Here is a 17874-nt window from a genome sequence, read left to right as displayed (position 1 = left end):
TCACATTTTGGACAGAGAGGACAGATGGTTTGAAAGAGGAGTGAAAGAAGCCATCTATGTCCACTGTGAGCGACCATCTTTGAACAGAGGCGGTGGTTTACGACACCAACTCTCTGCCATCTATAATCCAGTTTTGAGATCCCTTCCCAGACGCCTTAACGCCCACTCACATCCTGGGCCATCTGATCTCAGGAATTCGCATGATAAGGTGGGGCCAGGTTTTACAATGAACTCACCCGAAACTCTGGCTGATTGGGACCCACACCCAGTTTCACACCTTGGGTCAGGCGATTAGAGGATCATCAGGGGGTCCTTTTGTCCCTCTGTGGGGGGTCACTCCCACTAGGTTTATATCTGGGACTCTCCACCATTTGACCTTAGAACTGAAGAAGCTTCTCGGATGAGAGGTGAAACGTCTTCAAGTAACTTAAAGAAGTCCAGACGCTTTTCTTTCCAAGCTCCTTTGACTACGATGACCTGGATAACTGAGAACCTTCACAGACATAAACTTGATCCACAACATGTAGCTTTTGAAACAAACCTTTTTTTTTTTGTTTTTTTTTTAATTGCAGCTTTTAAATAAGTTTTTCACATCATCTATTTGGATTTTCTTTCCTGATTTTTGACATTTAGTCAGATGCTCAGGTCTAATCTGTATGTTGATGTCCAAGTAAGACAAAGAATTGTTTCCAGATCAAATGTGTTAGTACTTAATGTTACTTTGATATGCCGTCAGATAAAAAAAAGTAACACTGAATATAAATGTTGTCTTTAGATTTCGTGTTAAGCTTTAGCTACAGTTCAGCCACACAGTGAGTCATTTCCTGTGTTTGGAGTCACAGCCAAATTTAAAACATATTTCCAGCACAAAGTGAGAACATTCACAGATCTATTCTGAGGCTGAGCGAGCTTTTTCACTTCAGTGCTACATGATAATCTTTAATCGAACTATGAAATACATCATATATGTTTTTATGAAGTATGGGGGAAACATCTTAACATATTTCTTGTTATAATCAATCAAAAGCAAAGACTACAAAGCTCTAAACTCTACAAAACTTTGATATTTATAAGTTAGAAGTAAACAACAATAAAAATGCACCCGTGATTTCCATTATCCACTGAAAAGACAGAATAAATGTGAGTTCAGGGAGAGAGAGAGAGAGAGAGAGAGAGAGAGAGGTACATCAGACCGACAGTTACTTTGAAAAAAATAAATAAATAAAATTGAGTTGCGGCTCAAACAGCATAAAGGACACTGCTTAAGAACAACACATATAACTGCAAAACTAAACTGTTCTAAAAAAAAAAAAAAAAAAAAAATTAAAAAAAAAAGATTTGGCTTGATGAATGCTGGGACACCACTTTTGTCAAATCAGACCAAGATAAATGTGTTCAGATGGAGTCCAGAACAGGACTAGGTCTTGCAGTGTGTAGAGAGTCCCCAAGGTAGTAATGTTATGACAACCAGTACATATACATTTTTTTTTAAGATTTATAGATGGCACTATGAATATCTGTGGATATATAAAATTACTGGCTGATAAGGTGACTCCAAGTTCCCAGAAACCTGACAGAAGAGGAACATTGCAGATTAAAATTGTTTCACAGGACACTTAAAAATGCCGTGACAGTTTTCAAAGAAGTAAAAGGCAAAAACTATGAACTGACTTCCTGACTTGGAACAAAATACACATTTGTATATTATAGAGAAAGACATGTGAAACACAACATGTGAAAGAAACCTATATGTGTTTGCCATGGACAGGAAATGTAAACATGTCAAACAACTGCTGTGGTCAAAGCTACAGGAACTGTTTGAGGTAGGTGTAAAAGCGAAGGAAGCACAGAGAGGTGAAAGACAGAAAAAAAAGTCAGAGAAAAACTGACCTTATCTGGTTTAAGTTCAGCTTCTATTTCTGCATTTATTATTCATAGAAAACACTTTGTGATCATCTGCATCGCATCAGAGTGGATCAGAGTGCAGTGATGATGGGGCACACTTTGCTCTGTATGACGGGGTTATTCTGTAAGTACATTTTTGATGTTGTTTGATGTATTATTTGTTAGAATTACAGTGCATCACTGCTTTAAAACAATTTAACTGGGAGTTCAAACTGAGAATATTTTGATGATTTTAAAGCAAAATGTTGGTTGCTGTTTTGGCTCAGTTTAGGGTGGAGCATTTTGTTGGATACACCACTGTTTTTGGAGTTGACTCATTGTTATTGTTTAAAATTTGTTACTATGCCGGCTTGTACACATACACGAGAGACACGAGAGTTCTTCTTCACTGATGTTTACTGTGCTTCTCTTAACGTACACAGGTACACCGTAGAACTGGTGAATACAAATGTACAAGAAAATTATATTTCAGCATTAAAACATATTACAATATAAAATTCACAAAATATAAACAAACATACCACTTTGGCCTGCAAGTAGACAAACCGGTGTAATTGGAACTTAGGGCTTATTTCTTCTTTCTTAGCTTGACTTTTACACGGCTAGACCGTCACCATGCGCAGCTTCTCTGACTTTTTTCCCAAAACAGGAAGTGACCTCTGCCCTTACCTTATACTTACAAAATTAACTGGTTACTTTCCATGTATCAAATTAACTTTACACCAATCCGGTAGGCAAAAAAGGAAAATGTTAACATGCTCAACACAAAAATAAAACATACAAAATAAAATGAGTTAGTTACATTATCATTACAAGAGCTCCGCCTAGTGGTCAAATACTAACATTTCACCAACTGTTACACTCCCACCATCACACTATCGCAACAGCATGTGTGATCCTAAAGGAATTTGACCCAACAATGAACTTAGCGAAGGTTAACCAATAAACATTATGTTGAGTCTTTACTCTGCTTCAAGTAAAAGTATAGTCTTATGTATGGGTCTCTCTAAAATCGTCTTAGTTGTGTGCTTCCCCTTATTGTCTCTAGTAGAGTCACCGATGAGAAGCTTAACTTTTCTGACTCTGCCGTCAGCTCCAGGAGTGACTTCCACAACTTTGGCGAGTTTCCATTGATTTCTTGGAAGACAGTCTTCTTGTAATAACACAATGTCATTTATTTTTGCATTTCTTCTGTTTTTATTCCATTTTCTTCTCTGTTGCAAGTTTAACAGATATTCCTTTCTCCACCTTGTCCAAAATACATTCGCCAAATATTGTACTCGTTTCCATCTTTTCTGGAGGTAGAGATCTTCTTTAGCGAATTCTCCAGGTGGTGGTGAGATCACTGCTGACTTCATCGTCAAAATATGGTTGGGTGTCAACGGCTCCAGTCCTACAGGGTCGTTGATAGACTCTACAGTTAGTGGTCGACTGTTTACTATTGCCATAGCTTCATACATGAACGTTCTCAATGATGAAGTGTCTAATCTTGAAGCTGACTGGTCAAGAATGGATTTCAGAACATTTCTTATTGTCCGAATCTGCCTCTCCCAGACTCCTCCCATGTGGCTAGAAGCAGGTGGGTTGAAAACGAAAGTTATTCCCAGCTCTTTGACTTTCTCTTGAGTTGCTTGCGTTAGAAGCTCGTTTCTTGCACCGATAAAATTGGTGCCTTGATCACAATGCAGCTGACCTACGTTGCCACGTATTGCTATGAAACAACGGAGTGCATTGAGAAAACAGTCTGCACTGAGATCATCTAGAACTTCTATATGTATAGCTCTCGAGCACATACATGTAAACAAGAGTCCATATCTCTTCAAGTCTTTCCTCCCTTCTTTTACACAGAATGGTCCGAAGCAGTCCATACCGCTGTATGTAAATGGAGGGGTAGCTTCCAGTCTTTCTGGTGGCAGGTCTCCCATCCTTTGTTCTTGATTGCCTTTCCTGTACTTTCTACATTTGACACATTTGTATATAAATGACGATACTTCAGTACTGCAGCCAATTACCCATATGCCATTGGACCGTATCTCATTTACTGTCATCCCTCGGCCTTGATGATGCGTCTTCTCATGAAAATGTTTGATGAGCAGGTGCGACACATGATGTTTCTTTGGCAGAATGGCTGGGTGTTTGATGTTGGGATGGATTGATGCTTTTGTAAGTCTTCCTCCTACCCTCAAGATATTGTGTTGATCAAGGAATGGACTTAACTGAAGTAGCTTTGAGTGAGATGGTCTGACTTCCTCCTTATCCTTTATGATCTTAATTTCCTTTCCAAATGCTTCTTGTTGAACTGTCTGTATGATGAACTCCTCGGCTTCTTTCCTTTCTTCCAATGTAGTACTTTCATTGGACATTTCCTTTGAGTTCTTTGCATACTTTACACGTCGTCTTAATCTTGCTATTGCTTTCACAACTCTCGTCCAATCTGAGAATTTTTCCAGTCGTTCTAAAATGGATTTCTCTTCTTTTGCCTTAACTGCGAATACTGTTGTGACTTTGAGTTCTGGATCTTCGATACTGATCTCTTTCACTTTAGCATCTTCTTGTGGTAGTTCCTTTTGCCATAAAAAACTTGGTCCTGTGAACCAGTTGGACTGTACTAGTTCTTTTGTCATGACTCCACGTGACGCGTGATCTGCAGGATTTTGTTCAGAGGCAACATATCGCCATTGACTTGGTTCTGTACTTGATCTGATTCTCTGTATTCTGTTAGCAACGAATACATGAAAGCGCCTTGCGTCGTTGTTAATATAACCAAGGACAACTTTGGAATCAGTCCAGTAGTACACCTGAATATTTTGGATCTCCAATTCTCTCTTTAGAAAGTCAGCTGCTCTCGTAGCTACTACAGCCGCAGAAAGCTCCAATCTTGGGATGGTTGTCACTTTAGTAGGAGCGACTCTTGCTTTACCCATCACAAGAGTGCACTGTACTTCTCCAAACTTGGTCACTGTTCTCAAGTATGAGCACACACCATAACCGGTTACACTGGCATCAGAAAAGCTGTGTAACTCATACTGCTTCACTTGGTCAGATGTTGATGGGACATAACAACGTGATATCTTTATGGAGGACAGGTTCTGGAGGTCTCTGAGCCAAGCTTCCCATTGAGGCTTGAGATCTTCTGGAAGCGGCTCGTCCCAGTCCAGCTTTTCCTGACACATTCTTTGGAGGAGTTTCTTACCAACTAAAATGAACGGAGCGACGAATCCAAGTGGGTCGAATATTGAGGCCACTGTCGAGAGCACTCCTCTTCTAGTGAAGGGGTTATTCTTTACAATCACCCTGAATTGAAAGGTGTCTGAGCTTACACACCATTGGACCCCTAAGGCTCTTTCTATCTTTGGCTCTCCTAGTGCCAGATCCAGATCAGTTGCTCCTGCTACACATTCTTCCTTTGGGATAGCAGCAATCACTTCCTTGCTGTTGCTAATGAACTTGTGCAGGTGCAGCTTACCCGTGGCACACAGTTCTCTAGCTTCCTTTACAAGTTGAATAGCTTCTTGCACTGAATCCACACTCACCAAACCGTCGTCCACGTAGAAGTTGCGTTGCATGAACTTCACCGTGGCTTCACTGAACTTATTTTCACCTTGCGCAGCGACATGCTTGAATCCAAAGTTTGCGCATCCTGGTGAAGATGCTGCACCAAACAAGTGGACTCTCATGCGAAACACTGATGTGGACTTTTCCATGTTACCATCCTCCCACCATAGGAATCGGAGGTAATCTTGATCTTTTGGGGCAACATGAAACTGGTGAAACATGCGCTCCACGTCACACATGACAGCTACACGTCCTTTCCTGAAATGACACAGAACTCCAACAAGAGTATTTGTGAGGTCAGGTCCTGACAGGAGATGCTCGTTGAGCGATGTATTCTGGAACCTTGCAGAGCAATCAAAGACGACGCGGATCTTATTTGGCTTCTGCGGATGGTAGACGCCATGGTGAGGAATGTACCATGCTGGTTGATTATTTAGCTCAGCCTCTGGCACTTTCTCTGCGTCACCTCTCTTTATGATGTCTTGCATGAAAGTCACGTAGTCCTTGTAGTAGCGCTCGTCTTTTCTGAGACGCCTTTCTAAACACTTCAGTCTGTGTTCTGCACAAAGTTTGTTGTTTGGCAAGTCAGGTCTTTCTTGTCTGAAGGGTAGTGGCATTTCAAAGTGGCCATCTTGCCTTTGTTTTATGCCTTCTTTTACTTTGGCTAGAAACAGTAGATCTTCTTGTGACATTGACTCTTCTTCAACACTTTTTTCAACAAAGTCCATCTCTAGCACATTAAGTATCTCGGCTGGAGTAAGTATTTCTTTGACTTTGTTTCTGCTTACAAAGTGAACTTCCGTTTTGAGCTTGTGAGCTGGTCCTACAGCTGGCAAGACTTGTCTAACAATAACACGATGGCTTACTCCTATTTCATCTTCACAATCACCTTCAGAGTCACTGTAGCCAATGATGCTCCAGCCAAGCAGAAATTTCTGTGCAAATGGCTGGTCTCGATCACCACTGACCACCGCTAGAGGGAGCAATGCTTGAGGACAGTTATATCCGATCAGTAGTCCAACTTCACAATCAAGCTTGGGAGCCATCTCCTTTGATAAATGTTTCAAATGTGACCAGTTCTCTGCTGTTTTGTTTGTGGGAATATGTGATCTGTTAGCAGGAATGTAGTCTCTGGTATAGCTTGTTGGTAGTTTGATTCTCGTTTCAGAGTAAATGCCTCTTACTTGTAAGTCCTTTAACTTGCTGCTTGAAACAACTTTTGTTTTGGACGTTATAGTGGAAATCTTGAGTTTAACTGGCTCTAACATGGCGTTGAGCGACTGAGCTGTGTCTTTCAAGATGAAAGTGGTGTCACTTTGAGTATCGAGCAAAGCATACACCAACTTTTCATTCTCTGGTTCATCCACAGTGGATACATAAACTGGGACAACTGAGGAAGTACAACCTTTTGACTTTTGTTGCACAACTCTGTTGGATGTAACTTGGTTAGATACTTGCTCTTGTACTTCAGAAACCTCTGTTTCCTGGTTAGCCTTAAATTGTTGTTGGCTATTCTTTCTTTGTTCCTTGTCTCTTTTCTCTCTGTCTTGATGTAGACAAGTTGGGTGAGGCTTTTGGCATTTGTCACACACACTTCTGGAAGTGCAGTTCTTAGAGTTATGACCAGTCTTGAGGCAACCAAAGCACAGTTTTTCAGACTGCACAAACTTTACTCTCTCTTCAACTGACTTGTCCATTATCTTGCGACATTTCTGAAGCGTGTGACCAGGTTTCTTACAAAAGAGACATGTGACATTTGTCCTTTCACTAGAGCTTGTACTAAGTGACTTAGCATTCAGCATGTAGTTTCTTTTGGGCTTGTCTTTGAATGCATGCTTGTCTTGTTCAGTCGGCTTTATTGCAGGCAGAGAAGTGATAGGATTACATGCAATTCTTGCTTCTTTATTCAGGAATTTGACAAAATGACTAAAATCTGGGAACATTCTGTGTTCATCTTGAAACTCTGTCACCATTCTGTTCCACCGTGCACTTAGCAAATCAGGCAGCTTTGCAGCTATCCTCTGATTTTCCACACAGTCATGCAAAACTTGTAAACCTTGAACATAAGGTATGGCTGACTCAACACTGCTTAGAAAATCTGCAAAGTCACGTAGATCTTTAGTGTCTTTGTTGTAGTGTGACCAGAGATGATTGCTTTGACATCCCAGAGATAGACCTTGACTTATATGTGATCCTTGAAGAAGCGCTGGATGAACTGCTGTCATACACGGACTCTGAATCAGGCCAGGGTATACTATTTGGATCACCATCTTCTTCTAAAAGGCACCGAGCCTTTGCTCTGGCAGTTTCACTGATAGCCATGCACACATCACATCTTCTGCGCATTTCAATATCAGGACTTTGTATTTTTCTGATCTCATCATGAATGTTACAGATGTCAGTCATACTAGTGTCTATAACACTTACAGCTTCAGGTATTAACTCAATGTCTTTACTCTTCACCATTCTTTTAAATAAGTTTATGTGGTATTTCCACTTCTTGTAAACTCGCTCAAAATTGTTTGTCAAGTCATTTAACTTGGCTTCTTGTAAGGATTGTCCCTTTTCAGTGAGAGTGCGTGTGCGCTGGCTTCTGCGTAAGCTTTCTGACTGTGTGCCTTCAGTAAATACTGAGCACTGTGGAGTTTCTTCTCCATTTGTCTGCTCTTTACTTTCATCATTTTGAAAATTATCATCAGCACTTTCTTCTTCAGTGGGCTGTATTGCATCTTCATTTTCATCTGCCATGTTGTCTTAATAGTATTTTCACTTGACTTTAACATTTACTTGATAAATCTTGATTTTAGCTGCTCCTTAATATGAAAGGTCACTTTGAATTTCAAATGGAACTGAGGCTTGATAACAATTTACAAGTGCTTTGTTACTTCCAAGACACGGACTTTTGTGCTTGCTTGACTATCTTTCACTTGTTAGCTTGCTTCTTTACGTATTCAATGCATTTGCTGGAGCATGTGATACTTCTCTTGCTAGTAGCTTCTCTTGCTAGTAGCGTCTCTTGCTAGTAGCTTCGGTCCAACCATCTCGTTGCCTTCTCCGGAGCAGTGGAGTGTTCTACTATGCCGGCTTGTACACATACACGAGAGACACGAGAGTTCTTCTTCACTGATGTTTACTGTGCTTCTCTTAACGTACACAGGTACACCGTAGAACTGGTGAATACAAATGTACAAGAAAATTATATTTCAGCATTAAAACATATTACAATATAAAATTCACAAAATATAAACAAACATACCACTTTGGCCTGCAAGTAGACAAACCGGTGTAATTGGAACTTAGGGCTTATTTCTTCTTTCTTAGCTTGACTTTTACACGGCTAGACCGTCACCATGCGCAGCTTCTCTGACTTTTTTCCCAAAACAGGAAGTGACCTCTGCCCTTACCTTATACTTACAAAATTAACTGGTTACTTTCCATGTATCAAATTAACTTTACACCAATCCGGTAGGCAAAAAAGGAAAATGTTAACATGCTCAACACAAAAATAAAACATACAAAATAAAATGAGTTAGTTACATTATCATTACAAGAGCTCCGCCTAGTGGTCAAATACTAACATTTCACCAACTGTTACAGTTACATTATTAGTTTTTTAAACTATTAACAATTTAAAAATTTAGGTTTTTTGTTTCCTTAAATTTTGAAATGTCCTGATATTAGTTTATATGCACAGAAACCTTTTGATGAATTTTGGAAATTCACTTTTACAAAATGCCCGGATTCATCATGAGTCAGTTTCTGTCAGTTTGAGCCTCATGACTTTTTCATCTTTACTTCAGTGCTCATTACGTTCTCCTATAGAAATACTCAAGGTGAGGTGTTTTTCCTCTTCATCCTATTTATAATATATGTATAATGTTGCTAGAGCATTCGTGTGACACTACAAATTACTAGTGCTCTCCCAGTGTTGCTTTCTCAGGCGAGCTCTAAACTTTAAGCTGGATCCATTTAAACTTTAAAGGTTACTGTCCCACTGCCTATTAAAGGAAGCATGGAAATCACTTCAGTTTGTTTGCAGATCAAAGTGAAATTTATTTGATTTGGTTGCTCAGATATTATTGGTGTGTGTTCTGTGTGAAAAAGACTTCCAGCTGACCCTCTTCCAGCTGTCTTAGGGTGAGAGACGGGTACAGTCAAGTTACTTTTTTCATGCTTGATGGAAATGTATTTACTGTATAGTTCAAAGACTTTAATGATTTTGTGCTGGACACATAAGTGTAAGAAAATACCTGGCTGTATTTTGTACTGCAGCTTTTAGTGTCTCATCAACAACGTGTGGCTCTTTACAAAGCAGCAACAGTGTACTTGATAATTATATCTATGATAGGAAGGAAAAGGTCATTATATTCTTTACTGTAAACCATGTTTCTTCATATAAATATCCACAGCGGTTTGACCCTGTCTGAATTCAGTATTTTAAAAAGTAGGGCTGCCACATACATTAACGGCGTCATTGTGTTTGTGATTTAAGTTGTCATCGATGTTTGTGAGGGTAGTTATGCTCAGTAAAGTTAGCAATAAAGTTTCTAAAAAATATAAAAAAGCATAACAAGGAACAAATAAAACAAAATGTCTGTTTCTGTAAGACCTCAGTCAAGTTTTAAGACATTAATTTTTAAACTTATTTTAATCCATCAGTGTGTTCAAATTAATTTTCAGGTGTAAAAACACCTCTAATTAGTTCCTGCAGTGTATGAATGCAGGTAGAGAGGAGTTTAGTTTAACTATTTATATTTTTATATATTGATATTTATTGTCTTTTATTCATACATTTGTGTGCTTGGAGGTTTGTAAATATAAAAACAAATTATAAATAGTTTTGAAAAATTGTAAATAATGTATCTTTACATGTGAGAAGACAAATGTTTGATACTAGTGATGGTTTATGACAAACAGTATTTAACATGTCAAATAAAATAAATGTTCTTCACAATTAAACAAGTATTGGACTTGTGATCTCTTCATTTCATTTTTAGCCGCTCAGTCAGCTCACATACAGTGGCTTGCAGCCCCCTTGAACTTTTCCACATTTTGTCACATCACAGCCATAAACATGAATCAATTTTATTGGAATTGCACATGAAAGATCAATACAAACATGTGAGAAGTGGAACGAAAATCATACATGATTCCAAACATTTTTTACAAATAAATAACTGAAAAGTGGGGTGTGCGTAATTATTCAGCCCCCTGAGTCAATACTTTGTAGAACCACCTCTTGCTGCAATTACAGCTGCCAGTCTTTTAGGGTCTGTCTCTACCAGCTTTGCACATCTAGAGACTGAAATCCTTGCCCATTCTTCTTTGCAAAACAGCTCCAGCTCAGTCAGATTAGATGGACAGCGTTTGTGAACAGCAGTTTTCAGATCTTGCCACAGATTCTCGATTGGATTTAGATCTGGACTTTGACTGGGCCATTCTAACTCATGGATATGTTTTGTTTTAAACCGTTCCATTGTTGCCCTGGCTTTATGTTTAGGGTCGTTGTCCTGCTGGAAGGTGAACCTCCGTCCCAGTCTCAAGTCTTTTGCAGACTCCAAGAGGTTTTCTTCCAGGATTGCCCTGTATTTGGCTCCATCCATCTTCCCATCAACTCTGACCAGCTTCCCTGTCCCTGCTGAAGAGAAGCACCCCCAGAGCATGATGCTGCCACCACCATATTTGACAGTGGGGATGGTGTGTTCAGAGTGATGTGCAGTGTTAGTTTTCCGCCACACATAGCGTTTTGCATTTTGGCCAAAAAGTTCCATTTAGGTCTCATCTGACCAGAGCACCTTCTTCCACATGTTTGCTGTGTCCCCCACGTGGCTTGTGGCAAACTGCAAATGGGACTTCTTATGGTTTCTTTTAACAATGGCTTTCTTTTTGCCACTCGTCCATAAAGGCCAACTTTGTGCAGTGCATGACTAATAGTTGGACAGATTCCCCCACCTGAGCTGTAGATCTCTGCAGCTCGTCCAGAGTCACCATGGGCCTCTTGGCTGCATTTCTGATCAGCGCTCTCCTTGTTCGGCCTGTGAGTTTAGGTGGACGGCCTTGTCTTGGTAGGTTTACAGTTGTGCCATACTCCTTCCATTTCTGAATTTCTTGAACAGTTTTCCATGGGATGTTCAAGGCTTGGGAAATATTTTTGTAGCCTAAGCCTGCTTTAAATTTCTCAATGACTTTATCCCTGATCTGTCTGGTGTTTTCTTTGGACTTCATGGTGTTGTTGCTCCCAATATTCTGTTAGAGAACCTCTGAGGCCGTCACAGAGCAGCTGTATTTGTACTGACATTAGATTACACACAGGTGCACTCTATTTAGTCATTAGCACTCATCAGGCAATGTCTATGGGCAACTGACTGCACTCAGACCAAAGGGGGCTGAATAATTACACACACCCCACTTTGCAGTTATTTATTTGTAACAAATGTTTGGAATCATGTATGATTTTCGTTCCACTTCTCACGTGTACACCACTTTGTGTTGGTCTTTCACGTGGAATTCCAATAAAATTGATTCCTGTTTGTGGCTGTAATGTGACAAAATGTGGGAAAGTTCAAGGGGGCCGAATACTTTTGCAAGCCACTGTATGTGTAATAAAACTTACTGTCTGCTATTGGTCAGCTTAGTCTGTGTGTTACAGGCCTTTTCATAAAAATCTGACAAACATGGTCAGACCTTGTTGGAATGAGTGGAGCTGGTTTAGTTTATCTAAGAAAGGTTTATTTCTGAATCAGTGCCGGTGTGTTAGCAGCAGAAAACACGAGGGACAGAACTGAACTTTAACAAAAAGTAAGTTGTTTATTCAGGCTGATGAGAAACGCAAAAAGCAAAAGTTAAAGGTAAAATTAAACTATAACCAGAACTGGGGAAAGGTAAAGCCAGACATGGACGAACTATAACTGTAACTGTAAACATGAACATGTCTTTAGTTTGATAAATCCTGAAGTTTCTGTCTTTATTGTAGTGCTCTGTACTCTCCTCGGCACTGGACACGCTCAAGGTGACTGAAAAGTTTTGACTTTACTTCTTTCTTTTCATTTATTTAGTAAGGTTTCATCTCAAAATACTGAATCTTAATTACAGTTCACCTATGTTTTATATGTAATTATTATTCAATATATGAACAGTGTATGAACGTACTGTCACAGATTGTGTCGTGCATAAAAGTGTTTCAGGCTGTTAACTTTGTGGTTGTGTTGGATTCTAGCTGCTCTGCTAACTATTGAACCCAACTGGTCCAGTTTTTTCTTCGGTGAGTTTGTTACCTTCAAATGTGACATGAATGAAGGAGAAGACACTGACTGGGAATACAAAACCAACAAGGATGGTCGAGAATTATTCCGCTACAGCACAATCAAAGAGCACACATTAGAAATTAAATATTCAAGTCACAGTGGAGAATATCAGTGCTGTGGTCGCAGGAGGGGATCATCTTATATAAAGATCAGTAATACTGTCTCTGTAACTATGTTAGGTAAGTCCTCAATGACTAATAATGTGATGATTCCTCTTGAAATACAGATGTAAATTCTCAATACATTAATGTCAGCACTACAATACTCACACTCTGTCATTTATTATTACTATATGTGTGTATTTTATTGTATAAATAAAATAACTGTGGATGAAATAAATTTTAAATAAGGAGAAGAAGAAACGTCAAAAGCTTAAAAAAAATTAAGGTGATGATGTTTCTGTTATCTAAACCTGAAACTAGGCAGATCCCTCTGAACCCATCATTGTGTTTCCTTCAACAGTGAACTCCATTAGTTTACATCCAGTGTGACTTCTTCAGGCCTGAGATTGGACAAACATTTATACTGTGTTTATTTAGAGATCTACAACCTGAATTACTGCAGCTCTGTCACCATGTTGAGACAGAAAAATGGCAAACATTTGAAATGTTTTAAACTACCTTTATAATGGATGAAGTGTACATTTTCTTCTCTTTTTTCATAACAGCATATAGACCCAGGGCCACACTGACAGCAGGAACAAAAATCATACCAGTAGGGGGCAGTGTGACACTGACCTGCTCTGTGCAGAGCTCTGATGGATGGATATTTGAGTGGTTCAGACGAACCCAAACAACCTCTGAAGTTCAAATCAGAGGTCAACAAAACAGAGATATCAGAGTATCTGAAGGAGGAATCTACAGCTGCAGAGGAACAAGAGGAAACCCAGATTACTACACTGATAGAAGTGATGATGTCATCATTGAGATAACCTGTGAGTTCAGTAATTTAGTTTGAAATATACATTCACTCATGATTATCAAACATACAATGTGAAGTTTTCTGTGTTGATTTCATGTTTCTATTTGTATCTCAACTGTTAATATGTGTAAACAGTTTCCAATAAAGTTGTTGTAAAACAACAACCCAACTGGCCTCAGATATTCAGAGGTGAGACGATCACTCTGACATGTGAGGTGCAGGAAGGAGGTGAAACCACTGAGTGGGAGTATGAATGGAGAGGACCCAGGACACCCACACAGTGGACACACAATAATGATGTGACATTCAGAGTTTCTGAGTCCAGCAGTGGAGACTACATGTGTAAGAGTCGACGCAGAGATGACTCATATTCTTCAACAGAGTGGAGTGAAGCCTTCACATTGTCAGCATCAAGTAAGTCATGTTTGTTGTGTGATCTCCATTTGACAAATGTCATAATGGTCAGCACAGGATGAATTCAATGGTCTACAAAGCATGTTACATTGTTAGTCAGACAAAGAGCTGCAGCTGATAGTAGCCTCATTGTAGACAGTTTGTCACCACTTTGTGTCATGAACCTTCAGCTGGTATAGAGATGCCAATGCTGACCTGCTGCTCCATCACCTGAGGACAATGATGACATAATAATTTCAAAGAAATAGCAGCAAATCTACAATTTCTATAAGAAAGAATAAGTCACTCTGGTCTGTCATGTCATAAAGCACTGCCATTTGTTAAAATATAACATACACATGACCTGGTTTAATACAAAAAGCAATGATGACCAATCACTTTAGTGAAAGTATTCAGTGTTGGAGGAGAGTTGGGTGCTGAGAGAGGTCAGACCCGAATGCAGACACTGAAAACCGACTTGAACTGAGAGTGAACCTTTATTACGGCAGAGCAGAATACAAACAAAAGCAAAAGGTGAAAGAGACTAAACAAGCAAAAGCTAAACTGGGAAAACGTTAAAAAACCAAAATAAAAAATTAAAGATCTGAGACGTGGGAATTGGAACATCAAAACCTGAGACATGAGAAATGCAGTTTGTGATAAACAGGAGAAACGCAGCCGAATCGACAGGGAACAAAGGGAAACACACACAGTACATACAGTGGGTAACGAGGGAATACATAACAGGGAGGCACAGCTGAACCTAATCTGATGAGAGAAGACAGGGAGGAAAAATACAGAATAGACTGACGCAGCACATGGGACTGTCGAAGCAAAACAGGAATACATGAACATAGAAACCAGGAGCACTAGACGTAACACAAGGAACACAAGAGAGGCACAGTGACAAAACGAAAGGGCTAGAATAATAACTGAAGTACCAAAGAATAACAAAGGGAACTAGAAATACAAAAGGCAAAACCATGAAAAACCACTAAATAACGGAGTCACCATGTCAGGTTAAGGCTGTGTGCAGGTAGGAGTGGAAGTAGAAGGACCCAAAGTGCAGACACTCGGAGGCAGAAAGTGGCTCAAAACTCAGCTTTTATTGCTGGATGGCAAAAAGTAACAGAAATCTGAAATCCAAAAATCCAAATAAACTTACATGACCAGGCAAACGGAACACACAGCATAAATGAGAGTAGATCACAACACAAACACAAAGAAACACGGGGCTTAAATACACAGAGGGAGCAATCAGGGATTGGGTAACAGGAGGGAAACACAGCTGGGGCAAATCTAGCCTAACGAGACAAGGGGAAGCAAAACCAGACACATTAACATCAGACATGGACTTTCAAAGTAAAACAGGAAACATAACACAGACTCACAGGCAGGCACTATAACAAAGGGAACAAAGACGTGGGACCAGGGCAGACACAGACACTGACTGGATGTGGGGATACAGCAGACAGGGGAGACAGCAACTATGGAACACAGACAGAAAACCAGAACACTAAAACTCTAACCAAACCCCACCAAGAGAACCTAAACTAAGAATGATCCGAAACCCATAAAGCAAAGCTAGAATATAATGAAATAACAAAATCAAAGAACCAAAGAACACAAAACACTGGGTCAACGACCCAGGGACCCTAACACACCAGACCATGACAAATTACTTTTTATATACAGCAAAGTAAATGTAAAATTTTACTGTGTTGATCAAAATGAGTTTACTGTTTATTTTATTCAAGATTTGTTCATGTTTCTCATTTCCATCTAGTTGATTAAATGACTTAGATTCAGTCATTTATTTGTTTGTTCTTTTTCTAAACTGAAGATAAACCAAAGGCCAAACTGAGAGCTGATAACACAACTGTTCCAGTAGGGGGCAGTGTGACCCTGACCTGCTCTGTGAACCCATCATCATCATCTGGATGGAAATACTACTGGTACAGAGATGAGAAATCCTCTGAAGCCCTGACCACACAAGATGCAGTTTTCCACTCAAATGGACAAATCAGTGTCTCACAGGAAGGACTCTACAGGTGCAGAGGAGGAAGAGGAAACCCAGTTTACTACACAGAGGACAGCCAAGAAGTTCAGATTAACATGACTGGTGAGTTAGTATTCAGCAACAATGTTGAATAGATTGTTGATTGAGGATTACTATGAAGAGAAAGAGCATCATATCTCATGGTAACCTCTTTGGCATTGTAATAATGATCTTATTGGAAATGGTTGAACATGAATAGTCATGTAAAATGTGGAGTCTAGAGAATCAGTGTCAGGAATGTGATCCAAGGAGGGGAGACTAGGTGGGATTATGAATGTGAAACAATCATTTTCAGCAAATCTCCAAATCAACATAAATTCACAATTAGTTCTGTAACAATTCTACAAGTAAGACTGCAAGTAGTGTAGAGCAGGAGTCACAACATGAAACCACAGAGCAGAGTCATGCTGACAGTTTCTGACAGGAAACAGAAAATCTCAATGTAAACATCAGTTTTTGTTTCTTTATATTAAGATTTCAGATCCAAAATCTGACATTTTCTAGTTTCAGCTTTTGGATGTGAAAGAAGTTCATTTATCGTTCCGTTCATCATCGGACTTGTTAGTGGAATTATTGTCGTGCTGCTGATGTGTTGCTATAAACAGATAAAGGGTGAGAGACTTTCTGTTTGAAAATTTACAAGAAAAATATTTTTTTTAATGCTGTGACACTTTTAAACAAACTGATGTAATAATCTTTGTGCTTTTTACAGATCCCTGTTGTAACAGGTTGGTGCAGCAGTTTAGTTTCATTTATATAATTTTAAATGAAACTAACTTTGAATTATTCCTCATTAAATTTTCATTATTTGTTTCAGTCTCACTCAGTCTCAGAGCACCAATCAAAGCTCTGCTTCACAACAAACATCCAACCAGAATGAAGCTCAGGTTTACTCCTCTCTTCTTCATGGTGAGACCAGAAATTATTACTTTTCTCTTTAATACAGTTTTCAACACTCAGTTTTCCAGCAAACAGTGACAAAAACAAAAAGAAATAATATTTTTCTTCCTTCTTTCTTATTTTCAATGACTTGTAGGTGATCTTTCAGTCTATGAATCAATCAGAGGCTCTGGAAACACTGGAAGTGGTACAAACAGTATAAACTTTGATAATAGCAGAGCTGTAAGAAATGTAAATATTTATTCTGACTGATCAAACTTCATTAATATTTCAGCAGATGAATACAACAACGTCACATCTGGATTTCAGCTTGAAGGTCTTGATAAAAGGAGTGAGTACAAGAAACATGAAATGTAATAATTGGTCGATTGTTTTTGTAACTTGTGTCATTTTAGAGGAAGACAGTCTCCATGTTATTAAACACAATAATCCATCATCACAACAGGCAGACATGATGGCACAGAGGAGAGCTCTGACTACAATAATGTGAATCCTGAATCAGCCTCAGGTACAAATGTGAACTCTACACACACTGAATCATTAGTAATCAGATTACATGTGCAGTTAAATGTGTGACATCATTGCTAAAGTTTGTGGAGCTGATGAGCTGAATCACTTTTTATATGATTGGCTTTAGTTGCGTTCTGCTGCTGTTGTGATGTCTGAATAAAATAGATGAGATCAGTTCTGTGTGATTAAAGCATGAACGTGTCAGAAAGCATCATCACATCTTTGGCAACATCATTTCTTTGTTTTTCACTTTCAAACTCGTATTTGTTCTGATTTTGTTTCAGGTCCATAAAAAGATTATTTCAACAAAACTCAAGACTCACGAAC

General features: G+C 39.1%; 1 protein-coding gene across 1 annotated transcript in view; it reads left to right on the top strand.

Moving 5' to 3' along the window:
* Window positions 1–17874, top strand: part of LOC146579906 (Fc receptor-like protein 5) — a 72292-nt gene that overhangs the window by 27315 nt on the left and 27103 nt on the right. Inside the window, exons 9-10 of the mRNA XM_085265599.1 lie at window positions 13439–13698; window positions 13821–14103. Coding sequence (XP_085121725.1) covers window positions 13439–13698; window positions 13821–14103 — 543 coding nt within the window. The remainder of the gene's footprint in view (window positions 1–13438; window positions 13699–13820; window positions 14104–17874) is intronic.

The sequence above is a fragment of the Mchenga conophoros genome, linkage group LG3 (assembly GCF_057382185.1).
Source record: "Mchenga conophoros isolate Kocher_MC1m ecotype Shallow Benthic linkage group LG3, M_conophoros_male_GT1.1, whole genome shotgun sequence".
Lineage (NCBI taxonomy): Eukaryota > Metazoa > Chordata > Actinopteri > Cichliformes > Cichlidae > Mchenga > Mchenga conophoros.
This window is presented reverse-complemented; position numbering and strand designations above follow the sequence as displayed.